At 33.5% G+C, this 13,655-nt stretch overlaps 1 protein-coding gene across 1 annotated transcript; it reads left to right on the top strand.

Moving 5' to 3' along the window:
- The first annotated feature begins 4,957 nt into the window (after positions 1-4,957).
- LOC134840641 (zinc finger protein 385B-like) lies at positions 4,958-8,418 on the top strand. The gene is made up of 2 exons (XM_063856595.1): positions 4,958-6,778; positions 7,456-8,418. The coding sequence occupies exons 1-2, from the start codon at positions 5,050-5,052 to the stop codon at positions 7,578-7,580; spliced, it is 1,854 nt and encodes a 617-aa protein (XP_063712665.1). The 5' UTR covers positions 4,958-5,049; the 3' UTR covers positions 7,581-8,418.
- The last annotated feature ends 5,237 nt before the right edge of the window (positions 8,419-13,655 follow it).

Below are 13,655 nucleotides of genomic sequence, written 5' to 3'. Positions count from 1 at the left end.
TGGGTCTGTTTGTTTGGTTATTTGTTCATATATATTTTTTCATGTCTATTTAATTATTTGTACATTTCACTTTTGCTTTTATTTATTTATTTATTTATTTATGTATTTATTTATGTATTTATTTATTTATTTATGTATTGATTTATTTTTTTATTGCTTATTTATTTATCAGGTGTGTTTTGTTTATTTGTTGATATTTATTTCTATATTTATTTAATTATTCTTTCTTTCATTTAGTTTTGCTTTTATTATTTATGTATGTGTATTTATTTCATTTATTTATTTTCATTTATTCATATTATGGGTCTGTTTGTTTGGTTATTTGTTCATATATTTTTTTTCATGTCTATTTAATTATTTGTACATTTCACTTTTACTTTTATTTATTTATATATTTATTTATTTATGTATTCATTTATGTATTTATTTATTTATTTATTTATGTATTGATTTATTTTTTTATTGCTTATTTATTTATCAGGTGTGTTTTGTTTATTTGTTGATATTTATTTCTATATTTATTTAATTATTCTTTCTTTCATTTAGTTTTGCTTTTATTATTTATGTATGTGTATTTATTTAATTCATTTACTTTCATTTATTTATATTATGGGTCTGTTTGTTTGGTTATTTGTTCATGAGATATATATTTTTTCATGTTAATTTAATTATTTGTACATTTCAGTTTTGCGTTTATTTATTTATTTATTTATTTATTTATGTATGTATTTATTTATTTGTATTACTGGTCTGTGTATACTTGTATTAGGTACACAGTTTTTTTTCAACTGCTGTGTATACTTGTATTAGGTACACTGTAGTTTCAATCAACTGGTCTGTGTATACTTGTATTAGGTACACAGTTTTTCTATTTCAACTGCTGTGTATACTTGTATTAGGTACACTGTAGTTTCAATCAACTGATCGTGTATACTTGTATTAGGTACACAGTTTCTTTAGTTTAACTGATCTGTGTATACTTGTAATAGGTACACTGTAGTTTCAATTAACTGGTCTGTGTATACTTGTATTAGGTGTAAAACAGGAGGCGTTTTGCTACACATACAAACACAATCTTTTGTATTTTATTATAGCTATAGAAATTGATCTACAATGCGTAAGTACGACATTTAGTTCTACGATTGTTATTTCAGGTCCTTTGTCAATATTTCAGGCTCTTTGTCAATATAGGAAAATTTTGGTGTATACATGTGTTAGTACGATTTTAGCTCTAGAATTGTTATTTCAGGCTCTTCGTCAATATAGCAATATTTTAGCGTATACATGTGTTAGTACCATTTTTAGTTCTCGAACTGTTATTTTATGATCTATGTCAATATATCAAAATTTTAGTGTATACATGTGTTATTACGATTTTTAGTTCTCGAACTGTTATTTCATGATCTTTGTCAATATATCAAAATTTTATTGTATACATGTGTTAGTACCATTTTTAGTTCTCGAACTGTTATTCCATGATCTTTGTCAATATAGCAAAATTTTGGTGTATACATGTGTTAGTACGATTTTTAGCTCTAGAACTGTTATTCCATGATCTTTGTCAATATAGCAAAAATTTGACGTATTTATGTGTTAGTACGATTTTTAGCTCTCGAACTGTTATTTCATGATCTTTGCCAATATAGCAAAGTTTTGGTGTATACATGTGTTCGTACGATTTTTAGCTCACGAACTGTTATTTCAGGCTCTTTGTCAATATAGTAAAATTTTGGTGTATACATGTGTTAGTACGATTTTTAGTTCTAGAAATGTTATTTTATGATCTTCGTTGATATATCAAAAATTTAACCTATACATGTGTTAGTACGATTTTTAGTTCTAGAACTGTTATTTCAGGCTCTTTCTCGATATAGCAAAATTTTGGTGTATACATGTATTAGTACGATTTTTTGTTCTAGAACTGTTATTCTTCAATTATTAGTTGTTCAAGTTGTTTGGTTTTTGCTTCAGTTTCTATGCCTTCGGTGTATTGCGCGTAGCGCCTATGTTACAAAAATTTTCTTTTACCATCTGAAAGATATCAAGCACTGGAGCTGGAAATTACAAAAGTGTTCCACCAGCGTCGATTGTCGTAAATTTTTGCGGTTTGAGCTTGTTTAATCAAAGATAGTTGACGCATGATATATATCCGACTCGGAATTCAATTCAAATTCAATTGAGTCAGGCAATTTAATGCTATCAATATGACAGACAAGAACTGTTTTTATTGACTATAAATAAGTGTGTTGAGGGAAAGTTTGCGAAAGTAGTCAGAAAAAAACTGAGTTAAAGTGACACAAGATGAGTGTTTTCTACTATGTTTTTGGTTTTGTATGCGAAGTGGATCTTCGTCGCTGTGTTGAGGTTATTACTTTGTAGTGAAGAAATTTCTGTGAATTACTTAGTTAATAATTGTCATTTTCGCTTGCAATATGAACAAAAGAAACCGCAAAGTTTGTGTTGTGAAACCAGTTTTTTCCAATCAAAATTACACAATTCACGGCACAGTTTTGTTCAATTTTTGCATTATTTAAACAACTTGGTTGGTAGGTCAGTAAATTGATATAACAGTAAACCGAAAACGGGCGGACCAGATCAGTAAATCGAAAATTAATGATTCAATTAGGTATTCACATTAGCTAAAAACTGAGATTTTGGCTAAATTTTTTCCTCAGAACGAAAATTTAATTTTAAAAAATGGCGTGAAATAACTCTTCTCGTGCTCACCATAGTTTTAAAATAAGTTTTTTCAGCTGAGGAAACATTTATTCTATAAATTTTTAATTCGGCAATTGATGTAATTATTACGTAAATTGGTTTACTGGTCTGGTAATTTACTGAAAAATCGGTTTACTGTAACTCCACATCTTGAGTTGTATCCGGCTAATTGAAGACCACTAAGTTCTGCCTGGTGTTTTTAAAAAGCAGTATGATATTGCTTCACAGTTTAATACAATGGGTGCTCCGTTTTATCATTAGCTAATGCTTCACTCCTTTATGCAGCAGTATCATAGTTGCGCAGGGCAGTTATGTTGCATGCTCGATTATTATGTTTATTTTTTTACCTATTTCTTTTTAATTTTCAAGCTGCATCTTAGCCATTTGTCGCTTGTGTTTGAGAAGTGTAGCTTTTCTTCTGTATAAGGCTTGTTTTCTTTGTAGTTTTTTTCGCCCTATCTTGCATTTTATTCCTTTTTTACGGTTTTGATCGCTGGCGTGTGTGAAGTTCAGCTTAGGCAGTGTTGAATATTTGCGTTAACGCTCTGCTTGAGACTCTGAAGCTTTGGAGCAATTTTTCGGATTTGAAACCGCCGCATATTGAGAAAAATTTTAACTTCACGTTAAAACTTTTAATCATCTTCAAGTTTTTTGAGACTGATGAAAAGACTTGGAAAAAAGGTTGCCAAAAATTATCATATTTTTGCTTTGTTTTGTTGACGAGGGTTAAAATGTGTCATCAGAATTAAAACATGACACCAATATAATTGTTCTCAAAATGCGGTCAGTGCTATATGATTGCGCTCAGATTTAGAGGTGACAGTTTGAATCCACTGGTTTTGAGAAATCGGACGGTGATTTGCTTTTTTCTGGCTTACATCTTGGTTGAGCAGATTTTTGGTTGTTTTTTCATTGGTTTGGCTGTGATTGTTGTACTCATCAAGACATTGTCAACAGGTATAATAGGCAAATAATTATTGATTGACATGTTAATTATTGATTGAGTTATATTCAATTGATTGATAACGATTTAATATAGCTGCTTAGAATCTGTTGCTGCTCCCTGAAGATTTATTCTTAAATGCCATGGGGTTTGTGTGATATGAAATATTTGCCAACGTTTCCATCGTTTTTCATTGCAATAGTTTTTAGTCTTGCAAAATTATCTCGCTCCTGCAATTAAATATTTGCGAATCTCATTTTTGCTCAATTTGTTGTACAAATTGTTCACAAGTATCTTTCGGGGATAAAATATCAAACATTCATTAAGATTTTTCTCGCTTATCGAACTTTGACTTGAACTGTTAGGCGATTCCTCTGCATCTTTTTCAAGTCTCTAAAGTGTCATTCGAGGTGTGATAAAAAAGTTTAAAGCGGTTTTCGAAGAAAAAAAATGAGTTTTGGGGCTAATTTAAAGTCAAAATTGGATTAGTTGAGTCCTTATTTGTATCGATAGTCTTTATGTGGTGCAGTTCGACCAGCAGACTTCTTTCGTCGCGTAAGCATTTTTCATTTTAGGCATTGCTTAACATCTTCTCCTCACGTCTTCTCTTAAAAAAGACGAAATCTGAACCTTTGCGATAATCAAGTTAGTTGCTATCGGGTGGCAGACTTTTTCCCGTTAACAATTTTGTTCTCAGAATGAACGAAAATTTAATCGGTATATAAAATGATATCAACTGCTGAGTCCATAGTATGTCTAATGTATTGGTTGCATATCTACCTTTGGCGCACGTCAAGACTTGCAAAGTAATTTTTGGTGCCGAAGATTGGCGCAAGGTTATCAGCGCTGGAGGTCGCCGATTTTTAATCCGTTTTTTTTTTGATATCATGTGAGAATTATTGAACTCTGAAAAAACATCGAAAAGACTTAATCAAACTCACAGACCCTCTTGATGAAAATGAAAAAAAAAGTTAAAACGTTCGATATTTGTAAATGTTCGACTTATTTTGAAAAATAAATCTCAAAATAGGTGTTTTGAAACTTTCGTCATTATGTGCGATTTACAAATGGTGTCATCGCTCGTACTCGTAGTCTTTGGAATTTAATGCAGAGCAGCCAAATTTAAGTTTTAATTGAAATTGAAATTTAAGCGAAACGAAATTGTTGCTTTGCCTACTTTTTTGCTGATAATTTTTGCTGATAAGCATACAATTTTGAATTTCTCATTTTAAATTTTCTTCGTCTTTGATTCGCTTCTATGTATTATTGATCTCGTTAATATTTTCGTTATTGTGTTTCACAAATATGACATTACTACGGACATGATTAAGGAGTTCTGACTTGTTAGATTTGATGTAAGAAAATCTACTGACTGAGATTGATCAACGATGAGTTACAAGTGCGAAACTTGCGAAGAAACATTTCATACCTCGTCGAATATGGCGAAACATTTACTCTCTTTGAAGCACTTATGCGGAGAACTGCATATGTTATGCGTTTCGTGGGATACGAACTCAAATATCAATCTACTGGAAATTTTCGACAATTTTCAGCTTTGGAAGTTGAGTTCAGCACTCGATTTGGGAGTCACTTTCATGATCCCTGATAAGCTGAAGAAAGATGTTACGGAGAGGTTGACATTGGAGTTTATCCGGACTAAACTTTCTGCTTCCAAAGAAGTAAAAAAGGATCAGAAATGTCCGACGTGTGATTCGATGCTACAAAATGAGAGTATGTTTGCTCATATTCGAAGTAGAAATCACATTGAAGCCGAAAAGGATCATTTTTACTCCTTATCTTGGAGATTCATGAACGAGTTTAGTCCACGCAAAACTGAATACCCAACAATAACAGATGGAAACTCCAGTAGCTCAGTTTTGGAATCTGAAAAGTTATCGACGAATGTTTCGGTGAGTGTTGTGGATAGCAATTTTGATCAAAACATGGAAGATTCGCGAAAACCGGAAGCGGAGCGAAAAGGAACGAATACTCTTTATGAATCGTCAGCGACTACTGGAAATGATACAGAAATGATTTCGGTTTCAAATTCGACCATTGCAGAAACTGTTGACGATTTCCTTCAGTACTCGGACAATGAAAACAACAAATGGATGTTTATGTGCAAAGTCTGCGGGACTAAAGTTCCAGATGAAAGTGACAAGTCGTTACATTTGCAAAGCAAAGGCCACCTGAAAAAGGTTGGAAAAACAGCACCTGTAGTTAAATTCTGTGAATTGTGCAAAGTTAATATAACAGGGTCGGAAAATATTTCTCAGCACGATAATGGTAAAAAGCACAAAAAGAGTTTGAGAAATCTGGAACAAGCGAAGCGTAATTACGACGAAGTTGAAGTTTACAAGGGGCCAAAATTGCCCACCGGCCAAATCTGTATGCGACCCGCGAGCGCGGAGAAAAGTTCAACTTGTGCTCAAAGCGGCGCGGCCAATTCAAACGGAATCGAGTCTAGATTCGGAAAAGAACCGAGCGAGCCAATTGGCATGTGTGATAAATGTAACGTAGAGTTCAAAACTAGCGCAGAAATCGAAACGCATCTGGGAGACGTTGAGCACAATATACGGATTGAAGGCAAAATAAATGATTTCAAAGGCGACGGTGGCGAGAAAGTTATAGTTTGCCCCGTCTGTCGGCCGAAGAGTTTCAACGGGGCCAGAATGTTTGAGCGACATTTGAAAGGAAAAGATCACGTAAAGCGTGTCAAGGCTAAATGGAACCCAAAACCCAAGGTTAAAAAATCAAAAGAAAATCAATTGCGGGGAGCCACCGGAATTAGTGACGGATCTGCGAATGTCGGTGGAAGCGAGGCATCTGTTGCCAAGGCAGAGAAAGAAAAAGTTGCATGTGTCTGCTGTCAGCTGGTATTTGTGAGCGAAAGCGAATACCAAGCTCATCTTTTCTCAATTCAGCATAAGAATGTGGTCGAAAAGATTTCAGAGTTGGTGAAACCGGTATCGAAACAGTATCAGAAGAAGCAGTTTGATTGTCAGTTGTGTAAGGGAGTTATGATTTGTGGACAGCAGAATTTCAGACTTCATTTAGAAGGGATCGTTCACCAGAGAATGGACAGGTTGAGCAAAGTAGACGTGAAATTGGCCCCAGGTCAGTGATGACTATTTGAATGAATAAATAATAGAATTTAAAATAAGGAAGAAAAAAATTCAATTTAATTTTTTCTGCTATCTTCATGAAAATAACCCCCGACACCAGGCGCGGATCTAGGAATTTCTCTAGGGGGAGGGGCGGATTTTCAGAAAACCTTTTTTTTTGAGTTCGACCAAATTGATTATCTCAGCTCTCCCAAAACACTATAAAGATCAAATTTGAGAAAAATTTCTGCGCCGCAGGCTAATTTTTGAAAAAAAAGGCGTTTTTAGGCTTTTTTTGGAAAATTTTGACCAAAAAATCGCATTTTTGCGGCGCGCGCTCTCCCCTCAAAATTAGTATAGATTGGCGCCTTTAGAAAAATTTAAGGTCAGTCAGCCACAAATGGATATCTCAAAATAGTACGAAGGGGGACCCTTTGGGTCGGCAGGGGGTCGAATCCCTGAGGGGGGGGGGGGGGGGGGGGGCGTCGGCTCCCCCCGCTTAATCCGCTACTGTCCGACACAATTATTCTTAACAAGTTCGCTTTCCAACTGGGAACTTGAACTTATCACCTATTTATATGCTAGCTGTGCAAATTAAATTATAACTTTTCCTTGATTTGTTTTTTGCTTAATTTTGCCATTTGACGTTTCAATTTGCTATTTTTTAATGGTCATTATTGGATGTTCCAGGTGTCATTGCCATGGACACCAGTGGAGACAAGGATGTGGATCTGGTTCAGTGTAATTTGTGCTCACGGGAAATTAAGCCGGCCCAATATACTGATCACGTACTGCAAGAATTAGTTGCGAGCTAATAGAATTACTGCTGTCCAATCCACTAGGGCTTTAAGGCCGGCGTATCACTAAAACATAACCTGATTATAAGTAATTAAGTCTTTTTAGTCTCTCAGAGTGAACTAAAAAGTGTGCTATTAACTGTAATTTAGACGTCTCTTGTGCCTTTTGCGGCTTTCATATTTAGCTAAATGTCTAATTTTCAGGTGCTTTTTTGTACGTTCTCTGCATTTTTTTTGATGCTAGCATTGTTGGATAAATACATTTTTTTCTTTCTTTCCTGAGAAATACTATGAGCGAACTAGTTTAAAGAAAATCAAATTTTGATACTTGACGAATTGTGATGCTGTCTATTTTTTCCAGAGCTTAAAAAATAGTGCCTTAAAATAGTTTAACAAATAGTTACAATGCTTTAATATTAATATTACCATGTTTCACGATTTCGTTTCTATTCCTTTTCATCTCGCAATTGTGCATTTGTTCTGCAAATGTTATAATTTTTAAAAGACTTGTTTTTAGTAGATTAGCCTCAATTAGGTGTAATTATTAATATTGAATATCATTTCGTGGCCGACGAAAGTGGCCGAAATTATCAAAACGAGCTGTTTTTCAAGTTATTTATATTATAAGGGTGAAACAAGGAACCCATTTTGTGTAATTAGAACCGTAGTTAGAGCGCAAAAACTGATTTAACTGATAATATTGAAAAATTGCTCAATTGATTCTTTTTAAAGTAAAATCCAAATTATTACTTTTCTTCTGTTTTCCATGCACATGAATTATTTTCATTTCTGGAAAAGTGATTTGATAGATATATATACAAAGACTTTATTTGAAAAAAGGTGAGTTATACAGATTTAGAATCATTGTTTCTCGTTACAATTTATGTATAAATCCCATTTTTGGTCAGTAAGTTATGATAATTAGTGAAAATCGAATTTTCTAATGAAATGTAAATAATTATATGTTGTTTTACCTGAAAAGACCACGGATTTGGAGATAAGTTTTTTTGGAGAATTGCGTTTCTGTTATCAGGTTACTTTTAAGTTAACCAAAACCATATTTGCCCGTTAGGAGTATTCATTTTGATTACCTTTGCGATAAGCAAGGGTATTGCAATCGGGTACTAGACTTAATTTTTTCCGTAAATAACGTTGTTCACAGAATGGTCGAAAGTAGAAATGGTAACTTTAATTTCAGTTCATAATGTTGATCAGATTTCTTAGCGTTCCCGGCACACTTAGCCTGGAAACAAAGGTCCTGAGTTCGAATATATCAGGGCCTGTTTTTTAAACAGGAAATTGTCCATTTCACAAAAATTGTCGGCTGATTATTTGTCTGCTTATGTTTTGCCTGCCTCATCGAAGAATTTTTTGCTGTTCATAATTAACATTGTAGTTGCTTTAAGTGTTCTGATTTATTTCTGCTGTTAGTATTTTTACTAACGCGAACTTCGTGTGTTTTCTTTTTGTTTTTTTTTGTTGAAAAACTTTTCTGCCTCAAATGATTTCAGCTGATATTTTATCGGCATAGTGATATCTTGTTTAGTAGTTATAAGGACTAAAACATAATTTTTGAGCTCCTCTCTGGATTGCACCTAATGCTAAAAAATCTTAATACGACTTATAGATCAAATTTTTCCTTTGGCAAGGTTTTTTCAGATTTTTCCTTTTTTCGGCTTGTTAAGTTTTGGTTTGTTATATCGGCTTAATGGCCTCATATTGCCTCTTTCGACGAGTGACAAAAAGTCTTTGTATGCGTATCTTTGTTTTGAGGGTGAGGTGGACTTAATATTTTTTATTAGTCTTATTTTCGCCTCAGTTATATCGGCTTAGTGGCTTCATTTTTCATTTGGCAATTAAATAAAGTTTTTTGTGTGTGCAGGGAGCTTACACATAAAGTTTTTTTAGGAGCAGGGAGCTTAATAAATTTGAGGAGTAAAGGGACTCTTTATAAGTCTTAAATTTTATTGATTTTTTTCCGGTCTAAAGGGTTTCTGCTGAGCTCTTTTCGGCTTTCTAACCGCTTTGTAATTTTTCTTTCGATGCTAATTTCACATTATATTGTCTATGTTTCAAAATTTGCCTATTCATTTTGATCGATCTAATTGCACCAACACTGAGCGGTTTTCGTCATTTGTATCGCAATTGGTGCCAAGCCCATCTTCGCCCCTGTTTTGAAAAGCTCCTATTAATACCTAATGGACTTCAAAATTATGAAATAAATCATTGACTTCTCATGCTTAATGTTTACTTGCGGACCTGATTTTGAGAGAATTTTTTACTGATTTTATCCGGCTTGATGAATTTCCTTAATAAAAGTACAAGAAAAACTAAGGACAATTTCAAGTTTTTTATAACAAAATGGCCATCTTTCTTGGCTTAACAAAATCCAAGATGGATATATTATCAAAGACTCCGTGGAATAAAATACTTGTGTGTAAAAACTTTCAGTTCTGGCAATTTTGAAGGTCGCTTTCTGCATATTTGTTACCTATGCAATAGTCTCCATATGCAAAAAGGTTAAAGGTCAGAATGAGAAGTGTTTCGTGGAGCAAGTCGAATTTTATAATGAATTGTAAATAATTATGTTGTTTTCCCTGAAAAGACCACAGATTTGGAGATATTTTCATTTGGAGAATTGCGTTTCAGTTATCAGGTTACTTTTAAGTTAACCAAAACTATATTTGCCCGTTAGGAGTATTGATTTTGATTACCTTTGCGTTAAGCAAGGGTATTGCAATCGGATACTAGACTTACTTTTTTACGTAAATAACGTTGTTCACAGAATGGTCGAAAGTAGAAATGGTAACTTTAATTTCAGTTCATAATGTTGATCAGATTTCTTAGCGTTCCCGGCACACTTAGCCTGGAAACAAAGGTCCTGAGTTCGAATATATCAGGGCCTGTTTTTTAAACAGGAAATTGTCCATTTCACAAAAATTGTCGGCTGATTATTTGTCTGCTTATGTTTTGCCTGCCTCATCGAAGAATTTGTTGCTGTTCATAATTAACATTGTAGTTGCTTTAAGTGTTCTGATTTATTTCTGCTGTTAGTATTTTTACTAACGCGAACTTCGTGTGTTTTCTTTTTTTGTTTTTTTTTGTTGAAAAACTTTTCTGCCTCAAATGATTTCAGCTGATATTTTATCGGCATAGTGATATCTTGTTTAGTAGTTATAAGGACTAAAACATATTTTTTGAGCTCCTCTCTGGATTGCACCTAATGCTAAAAAATCTTAATACGACTTATAGATCAAATTTTTCCTTTGGCAAGATTTTTTCAGATTTTGCCTTTTTTCGGCTTGTTAAGTTTTGGTTTATGTTATATCGGCTTAATGGCCTCATATTGCCTCTTTCGACGAGTGACAAAAAGTCTTTGTATGCGTATCTTTGTTTTGAGGGTGAGGTGGACTTAATATTTTTTATTAGTCTTATTTTCGCCTCAGTTATATCGGCTTAGTGGCTTCATTTTGTTTCATTTGGCAATTAAATAAAGTTTTTTGTGTGTGCAGGGAGCTTACACATAAAGTTTTTTTAGGAGCAGGGAGCTTAATGAATTTGAGGAGTAAAGGGACTCTTTGTAAGTCTTAAATTTTATTGATTTTTTTCCGGTCTAAAGGGTTTCTGCTGAGCTCTTTTCGGCTTTCTAACCGCTTTGTAATTTTTCTTTCGATGCTAATTTCACATTATATTGTCTATCTTTCAAAATTTGCCTATTCATTTTGATCGATCTAATTGCACCAACACTGAGCGGTTTTCGTCATTTGTATCGCAATTGGTGCCAAGCCCATCTTCGCCTCTGTTTTGAAAAGCTCCTATTAATACCTAATGGACTTCAAAATTATGAAATAAATCATTGTCATCTCATGCTTAATGTTTACTTGCGGACCTGATTTTGAGAGAATTTTTTACTGATTTTATCCGGCTTGATGAATTTCCTTAATAAAAGTACAAGAAAAACTAAGGAAAATTTCAAGTTTTTTATAACAAAATGGCCATCTTTCTTGGCTTAACAAAATCCAAGATGGATATATTATCAAAGACTCCGTGGAATAAAATACTTGTGTGTAAAAACTTTCAGTTCTGGCAATTTTGAAGGTCGCTTTCTGCATATTTGTTACCTATGCAATAGTCTCCCTATGCAAAAAGGTTAAAGGTCAGAATGAGAAGTGTTTCGTGGAGCAAGTCGAATTTTATAATGAATTGTAAATAATTATATGTTGTTTTCCCTGAAAAGACCACAGATTTGGAGATATTTTCATTTGGAGAATTGCGTTTCAGTTATCAGGTTACTTTTAAGTTAAACAAAACTATATTTGCCCGTTAGGAGTATTGATTTCGATTACCTTTGCGTCAAGCAAGGGTATTGCAATCGGATGCTAGACTTAATTTTTTCCGTGAATAACGTTGTTCACAGAATGGTCGAAAGTAGAAATGGTAACTTTAATTTCAGTTCATAATGTTGATCAGATTTTTTAGCGTTCCCGGCACACTTAGCCTGGAAACAAAGGTCCTGAGTTCGAATATATCAGGGCCTGTTTTTTTAAACAGGAAATTGTCCATTTCACAAAAATTGTCGGCTGATTATTTGTCTGCTTATGTTTTGCCTGCCTCATCGAAGAATTTTTTGCTGTTCATAATTAACATTGTATTTGCTTTAAGTGTTCTGATTTATTTCTGCTGTTAGTATTTTTACTAACGCGAACTTCGTGTGTTTTCTTTTTTTGTTTTTTTTTGTTGAAAAACTTTTCTGCCTCAAATGATTTCAGCTGATATTTTATCGGCTTAGTGATATCTTGTTTAGTAGTTATAAGAACTAAAAGATAACTTTTGAGCTCCTCTCTGGATTGCACCAAATGCTAAAAAATCTTAATACGAATTATAGATCAAATTTTTCCTTTGGCAAGATTTTTTCAGATTTTGCCTTTTTTCGGCTTGTTAAGTTTTGGTTTATGTTATATCGGCTTAATGGCCTCATATTGCCTCTTTCGACGAGTGACAAAAAGTCTTTGTATGCGTCTCTTTGTTATGAGGGTGAGGTGGACTTAATATTTTTTATTAGTCTTAATTTCGCCTCAGTTATATCGGCTAAGTGGCTTCATATTGTTTCATTTGGCAATTAAATAAAGTTTTTTGTGTGTGCAGGGAGCTTACACATAAAGTTTTTTTAGGAGCAGGGAGCTTCTTAATTTTGAGGAGTAAAGGGACTCTTTATAAGTCTTAAATTTTATTGATTTTTTTTCGCTCTAAAGGGTTTCTGCTGAGCTCTTTTCGGCTTTCTAACCGCTTTGTAATTTTTCTTTCGATGCTAATTTCACATTATATTGTCTATCTTTCAAAATTTGCCTATTCATTTTGATCGATCTAATTGCACCAACACTGAGCGGTTTTCGTCATTTGTATCGCAAGTGGTGCCAAGCCCATCTTCGCCTCTGTTTTGAAAAGCTCCTATTAATACCTAATGGACTTCAAAATTATGAAATAAATCATTGACTTCTCATGCTTAATGTTTACTTGCGGACCTGATTTTGAGAGAATGTTTTACTGATTTTATCCGGCTTGATGAATTTCCTTAATAAAAGTACAAGAAAAACTAAGGACATTTTCAATTTTTTTTATAACAAAATGGCCATCTTTCTTGGCTTAACAAAATCCAAGATGGATATATTATCAAAGACTCCGTGGAATAAAATACTTGTTTGTAAAATCTTTCAGTTCTGGCAGTTTTGAAGGTCGCTTTCTGCATATTTGTTACCTATGCAAAAGTCTCCATATGCAAAAAGGTTAAAAGTCAGAATGAGAATTATTTCGTGGAGCAAGTCGAATTTTATAATGAATTGTAAATAATTATATGTTGTTTTCCCTGAAAAGACCACAGATTTGGAGATATTTTCATTTGGAGAATTGCGTTTCAGTTATCAGGTTACTTTTAAGTTAACCAAAACTATATTTGCCCGTTAGGAGTATTGATTTCGATTACCTTTGCGTTAAGCAAGGGTATTGCAATCGGATACTAGACTTAATTTTTTCCGTAAATAACGTTGTTCACAGAATGGTCGAAAGTAGAAATGGTAACTTTAATTTCAGTTCATA

The sequence above is a fragment of the Symsagittifera roscoffensis genome, chromosome 2 (assembly GCF_963678635.1).
Source record: "Symsagittifera roscoffensis chromosome 2, txSymRosc1.1, whole genome shotgun sequence".
Taxonomy (NCBI): Eukaryota; Metazoa; Xenacoelomorpha; order Acoela; family Convolutidae; genus Symsagittifera; species Symsagittifera roscoffensis.
Note: the sequence above shows the minus strand (reverse complement) of the source record. Positions and strands in the feature narration are given on the sequence as shown.